This window comes from Castor canadensis, chromosome 4 (genome assembly GCF_047511655.1).
Source record: "Castor canadensis chromosome 4, mCasCan1.hap1v2, whole genome shotgun sequence".
Lineage (NCBI taxonomy): Eukaryota > Metazoa > Chordata > Mammalia > Rodentia > Castoridae > Castor > Castor canadensis.
This window is the reverse complement of record NC_133389.1, coordinates 141,537,504-141,544,841: the sequence shown is the minus strand read 5'-3', so window position 1 is coordinate 141,544,841 and position 7,338 is coordinate 141,537,504. Positions and strand designations below refer to the sequence as shown.

Below are 7,338 nucleotides of genomic sequence, written 5' to 3'. Positions count from 1 at the left end.
CCTCCTAATACCTTGGGGGTTAGGATTTCAACGTGATTTTTGGCAGAGGATACATTTAGACCATAGCAGAAAGAGCAGATAACTTCCCACCCCATGGGGAAATGAGAAGGGTAGATGGTGGGCCTTATGGGATATAAGGAGTTTAACTTTCACCCCAAGAGAGCAGAGGAGACATTTGGAGGAATTTAAACAAAACAGAGATGTGATCAGATGTTCCTGAAGGATCACTCTGGCTTCTGCACTGAGAAGTAAGGACATGGAGCCAGTTAATTGCAATAATCCAGGTGAGGCATCAGGGAGGCCTAGTGCAAGGAGAGGGGTAGGAGGAGTGATGAGGACTGGTGGAATTCCGGAGACTGGGTTTCCTGAGTGACTGGATATGGGCCCTAAGAGCAAGAGATGAGTCAGCATTGAGTCAGCGTTTTCTCGGATTCCCAGAGACTGCTCTTCTGGATGTGCAATTGAAGCTCTCTTTCTACCAGTACCCATACGAGTGGCCTGGCAGTTTCATCTCTCTCTGTCCATTCTCCTATAAACACAGGACACCTGACCCTCTGTAGCCAAGAGGCTCCTCTCTACAGTGCCCCGGTTCTCATCAAATGAGTTGTCTGTGTTCTAAGAATTGCTGACTTTTTTCCCAGTCGTCTATATTCTAATTTTTAATAATTAAATTTATAGGTTAAATACAATATAAGATAATGGAACATGAGTTCAAAAATAAAGAGCTGAAGGCTTTGGTAAAGGTAAATCTTAAAAAAGTGCTGAATTTGAGATTATAAAGAGAGGAGAAATTACAAAAATCCATAATAACTATGTTCTCAGATGCTTTGAAAATATTTTCTAAGTTCCTCCTCTAAAGAAATTAAGATTAGAAATCATACTTACCTGGGCGTGGCATATGCAAGAGTAATGCAGACCTCTCACCAGACACGTGCTTCAAGGACGGACCTTGGCTTTCCTACGAGGATTGACAATGAGTGTGCAGTTGCCCTCAGTATGGGAGGGGGATTGGCTCCCAGACTCCCCGATTTTACAGGTGCTCAAGTCCCTTGAATAAGATGGTGTCTGCATAGAACTTAATCGTGTGCTTCATATACTTTCAATCATCTCTAGATCACTTACTGCATAATGGTGGTTCAACTGCATTGCCAAGGGAATGATAAGAAAAAGTCTGTACATTTTCAGCACAGATGAAATAATTTTGAAGATTTTCAAAAGGCTGGCTGAAATCTGTGGATGCAAAAGTCATGGATATGGAGGGCTGATTGTACTTAATAGATCTTTACAGAATATATTTGATTTCCTCTTCTCTTCAGGTTACTTTTCCTTTCTAATAAATTGAAAAAGTGTTCAAATCTCATTGAAGATGACTGTTTTCATTGCATATTGTTGATAATTTACATACTCTAAAAGTGTTCATACTGACAACACACACTCTTTTTTCTTGGAACCATATTCTATTTCTCCATGCTGGTACATATGGGTCCTGGACTTTCATTTGTAAAATGTTCTGTGAAAAATGGAATCATCTTCAAAGCAATCTTTAAGATTAGACTGCCAATGACAAGACTAATAATCACAGAGCCCAATGTAGATTTTCAAAATGTGTAATGATATCACTAAAGAAATCCCCGAATCTGTTGCATGCAACAAAATACTAAAAGGTACTTCACTAATTTCCTGTATGTCAGAGACATCTGCGCTCACATGTTCATTCACAATAGTCAAGATGCAGAATCAACTTAAGAGTACGTCAATGGATGGAGTGATGAAAGAAAATGTGGTATATATACAAAATGGAATACTATTCAGCTATAAACGAAAGAGAATCCTATCATTTTTAACAACCTAGATAAGCCTAGAGGACATTGTATTAAGTGAAACGACCCAAACACGGAAAAATTTCCCAGAAGTTTCACTTATAGATAGAATCTTTAAAAAAAGGCAAATTCAGAAGCAGAGAGTAGAATGGTTACTAGGACCTGAGATACAGGAGGGCTTGGGGAGTTATTGGTATATGGATACAAAATTTCAGTTACATAGAAGAATAAGTTCAAGATTCCTTGTAGAACATGAGGACTATAGTTAACAGCAATGCATTGTATACTTTAAAATGCTAACAGTAAGATTTTAAGTGTTCTCACCCCCAAAATGTTAATTATGCATGTTAATTAGCTCGATGTAGACATTCCAGTGTATACATGGAAAGCATCATGTTGTATATAGCATAAATATATACAAATATTATTTGCTGATTAAGTTTTTAGTTTAGGGATGTTAGAAGAAAGGAGTTTGACTTTAGCAGCCCTCTTGCATTTTATAATTGTAGAAAAAGAGGATGATGCAGAAACATCTGTTGGCCCCCAGAGGGCGCAGGTCAGAAAGAAGTCACAGCTGAAGGTTTGACACCTCCAGTTGGCACTATGGGATCAAGAGGGCTGCTATAGAGAATAGTAAAAGTGGTCTGTGTCCCTCTAAGAGAATATTTAGTATGGGACAGTAGTACACACAAGGGTGTATATATCTTAAGCGTACCTCTGGTTTGTGAAGTATAGTAAATACACAACAATTACAGAATACTATCTCTTTTTGCTTTTCCTACAGGGATGGAGTGTCTATGTAACTTTCTCAGTCTTCATGTCTGTGTGTTTGTCCCTCTCTCTGTCTCTGTCTGTGTGTGTGTGTGTGTGTGTGTGTGTGTGTTGCTCTCTCCTCCCTGTGTGTATACCTGTCTCTAACTTCCTGTGTATCCCTCTCTCTAACTTCCTTCCTGACTCTGTAAAGGTGGGAGGGAACCCACGGTGGTCTGTCTTTCCTTTCCTTTTTTTTTTTAAATAAGAAACACAGAAATACTCTTGAAATTGCATGAACTTGGCTACATTATGCAAATTCAAGTTCTAAATGTTCCTCCACAAGCTAAAACTGCAGATTCTCCCTTCAAGACAAGAAACAAAACCCTGCTGGAGTCTCCCTAGTGTTTCAGAAACATTTCTTTTGTAACTTAGATGGTTAGAGTAACTCTACTAATTGAATGGGACTTTTTCCTCTTTCTTCAATATTTTATTGAAGTCTTTCAAGCAACATTAATGGGACAATATTTATTGTAAGAATATCATATACCAACTTAATTGTTGTATGAATGTCATTGACTGAAATTAACATTATGAACACATAATGGAAAAAAAATGCTCCTCCAAAGAGGAAGGTGAATGTTAACCATCAATAGGACAAAACTATCTTCAAAAGATAGAGATAATGGGAAACAGTTTCAGTTCGGGTTACATCGTATGTTGACGTCAGGTCCTATGTCTGTGTCTCTGAAGATGCAAGGTTCTGGATGAGAAGGCTTAGGAACGTCTCCAGCCGCTTCCTGGACCTGTATGCTATTAGTCCTCCCTTGTTGGCCCAGCGATCCACCCCAGCAGCACCTTCATTTTCCACGTGGTACAGCAACTGAGGCAAATCCAGCCCCATTTCTGGATTTCTTCCCAAGCATCCTTTCATGTCTACCATCCCCCCACCCATGGCCCTCAGTATGGCATGAGCAGCACAAGAGTCCCACTTGAATGTGGTGTCTTCTGAAAAGATGTAAATGTCAACCAGGCCTTGGACAACACAAAGGCTCTTGTAACCAGCTCCAGCAGCCGGGAATATGCCATCTCCACACACACATGACAAGGCAGCTTTGATAGTCTCCTTTTCACTTGTACTAATGACTGCTGAAAAGGGGTGGGAGAACTCCGCCTCAGAGCTGCCATTTTCAGTCTGTGCGTCACTGTCATGTCTTTTAGAGGTGGCGAGCTGAAGGGAATGGATATTGGTGCCCAGGTAAGAAAGGCCCCAGTAGCACTGTCCTTTCCACCTGGAGAAGGAAAATTTTAGTTGGAAGTGATTTTAATATTTGCTTTTCATTATTTATGTTGATTTCAAGCTTAATGATATGAAAAAAATGTACAGTTCATCAAAACATAATGAGTTTTAATGCATCTATGCCTAGAAATACCTAGTGGCGAATTCATTTCTGAAAGTTACTCATATGCAAGCAGCTGTGTTGCTGCAGGAAGAAGGCTTTCAATTTTATTGCATTATCATATCAATCTAGGCCAACACTAAAGTATGTATGGGATTTCTGGCCTCCAGAAACACTGCAAAATTTCATTGCCGGTTTTGGCATTTAACATTTAATGGGAGAAAAGATGACCAGATAAGTCAATCTGCAAATCTCTCAATCTTTGTGATATGCTGAAAGCCTCAAGCACTCTGACACTTGAACCACACCCCAATCTCTTTTGTTTATTTCATTTTTGGGAGAGGGTCTTGCTAAATTTTCCTGAGTTGGCCTCAAACTCAAGATTCTCCTATCTCCATCTCCCAAGAAGTAGGGATTATAGGCATGGCCCACCATTCCTTGCTTCTTACAATCTTTCTAACAAGTTTGTCATAATTTGGTTATCCTTTTTATTCTCTTATTATTTCCACTTTGGCTTCTCATACCAAGAAAGATGGACTCGATTTTTGGCAACAACAATAGCACTTTTCATTCATTAATGCTTAAACTTAGCCTCTATGTTGGGTGATTTACTTTATTTATATCTGAGAAAACAGGATTTGAGAAAGGAAATAGCTTGCTGAGGCACACCAGCTCCTCAGTGGTAGAATCTGCATTCAAACTCAGGTGCTCTCACTCCAGAGTCCACAGCACTCAATGCTTTGCCCACCAATCCATGAGGACGCCTGCATTCTGTCTCAATTCTTCTGAATTTCTTAATGACTTTGTTTTGAGACAGAGTCTGCCTAAGTAGCCCAGGTTGGTCATGAATTTATATAATCCCTGCCTCCCAAGTGCAGGGATTATAGATGTGTACCACCACACCTTTAGTGACTTTAAAGATTATTAAAACACATTTTTAGTTTGGAAAAGCAAGGGTAAAGGAAAAATATCAAAATTCCAGATTTGGAAACTTATGACTTCTAAACTAAAATAACTAAAAATTCAATAAAAATACATAGTCCTATATAACTGGAAAAATACAACCTATTTCAATTCAAAAACTGAAGAAAAATCAGTTTTCTACTCAGACTTTGCTATGCCCTGGATTCAACCCTCAGCACAGGCCAAGGATTAGAGACAACTGGGTTCCTGACCATCCTCCATGCTCTGTTCAGGAGTCCATGGAAAGGGTGGGGAGGAAGGCAGTAGAAAAGGCAGGGGTGCTGACAGCATTTATAGGGACAGAAACCCACAGTTAGGTTCTAATCTTCACCATACCTATCAATCCTTTCATTGGATACTTTTCACATTTTGTTTTGAATTTCTTTTAAAATTATATAAAAGTTCAGCTGGCAATAAAGTAATGATATCTATCTTGTCCAAAGTGTATTGGAAACAGTGCTAGCACCATTCTATCAATCTAGTTTTGAGTCAATGCTAGAAACTCAAGAGGACTGCTATTTTGCAAATATAAAGACATGATTTCTCCAAATAGTATTTCTTTAAAATTTCTACCAGCACCTACTTGTCCCCAAATAAAATGTGCCAAATCTATCAATGAAAATAAAACTTCAATTCAAACATGCAGTATCCAACCATGAGAATGTACATTAGTACAGGGATGGTCCTGACAAGCAAAACTCAGGTCATAAGTTCTAAAAACTATAATATACCCAAAATGTTCAGCTTTACCTGAGAGTATTGGCATCTTGTGACACAAAAGGTTGGTTGATGACTCCCATCAGTGGCACCCCTGTCTGTATATCATAGACACCAATTAAAATGGTGACACACTGAAGTCCACTGGGGAAAATTCCTTGGTTGGGTTTAATATCAGCAGAACCTTTAATATACTGATAAGTTGAATCTGAAAAATGAAGCAAATGTGTTGGGATTCAGGCAAAGATTATTTAGAAGATAATGGTGAATACATGTATAAATTTCATCCTGTCTAATTTCCCTCTTCTACCAGTTTGGTAACCAATAAGGGGTTTACTTTTAGATGTCACCTATATTGAATTGTTATTTATCCTCTTATATTTCACTCTTAAGTGTTTATGTTTCATTTTCCAGAGACTATGAGAACTTTTAATTTTTTTTTGGTGGAGATAGGGCCTCTATGTAACCAAGACTGTGAGTTTGAAGTTACAGTGCTCCTGGCACCTGTTTCATATGAGAACTCTTGAAGGGAGAGGAACATAGCTAAAGTTCTGAGACATTTGGGATAGTACCTTGCATATAATGAGCAAAAGTACTTGAAAGCTAACAACTCAGGATAACTGATGGGGATATTTTAGAGCCATTACTAATTAGAGGAGTAGTACAATAGAAATCTGTCAAAGATGGAATTACCTGTTATTATTATTTGGTTGCTCAACTTACAAGAAGGAAAAGGGCAATGAAGGTGGCATCAAAAGGAAGAAATTAATGGTGTTCCTGTGAAAAAGAGGCTGAGGAACTAGGTTTCCCCTAAGAGATGGATATGCCAGCAACTGACTGCCAACGATCAGCAAGTTATCACAAGCATTAAGGATGTGCCTGCCTGGCAAAAGATCCAGAAAGCTAGATAACATAATCAATGCAAGGCAGAACCAAGAGACAGGAGGTCCTTGTTCCTCAGGAATTGTAACAGACATTATTAGTTTACCCTGAAGCGATAAAAGATTTAGGGAGGTTTAGGAGGGCAGCTTAAGTGAGGCACCTACCTAGCAAGTGTGAAGCCCTGAGTTCAAACCCCAGTCATAGAAAAAAAAATTGGCAAACATTCTTAGTTTCCATATATAATCGATTGGCTGAATGGATGCATTTCTCTGATGATTAAAGGCATTTTTGTAACATTGTGTTAATGTGTTTATAGAAAGGGAGAGGGTCGGGGAGTTTTCCTCATCAGCATAATGAATGGTCCAGTTGTGTTGAGTGGAATATGCCACAGAAGTGGGGAAAAAATGAAAAAGGAGATAGAAACTTCATAAAAATTAATACCCAGGACTTTGGATTAATAGCATCATTGAGGATAAGGGCTACATTTTAAAAATAATGAGTTGTAGTTTATGGTTCTAGTATAATAAAAACAAAAAAAAATGGTAAGTTTTAGACAGGCTCAGAAACTGACTGCTCCTGAGACATTCAGCTGTGTTTTCCTTGACCTGTACCATGTTTTTGTTGTTGGCTTGTTTAACAAGCCACTGGTTAAAATTGAGAGTTATAACTTTAAAACTTGGACTTTGGTTTCTTTTTTTTAAAAGTCTGAAGATATGGTCTGTACTCCCATATGGCAACAATCCGTTGGAGCTGAGTGCTCTTCAAGTAGCAGTATTTTCAATTGGACCTAACTGTTATCATTTCGT

General features: G+C 38.6%; 1 protein-coding gene across 5 annotated transcripts in view; it reads right to left on the bottom strand.

Moving 5' to 3' along the window:
- Nucleotides 1-1,944: 1,944 nt before the first annotated feature.
- Nucleotides 1,945-7,338, bottom strand: part of LOC109678689 (inositol polyphosphate 1-phosphatase) — a 35,447-nt gene continuing 30,053 nt past the window's right edge. For all 5 annotated transcript variants that reach the window (XM_074071277.1, XM_074071274.1, XM_074071278.1 and 2 more), the window contains 2 exons: nt 5,684-5,858; nt 1,945-3,862 (listed from right to left, as the gene is read on the bottom strand). In XM_074071277.1, coding sequence (XP_073927378.1) covers nt 3,304-3,862; nt 5,684-5,858 — 734 coding nt within the window. In that variant the 3' untranslated portion in view covers nt 1,945-3,303. The remainder of the gene's footprint in view (nt 3,863-5,683; nt 5,859-7,338) is intronic.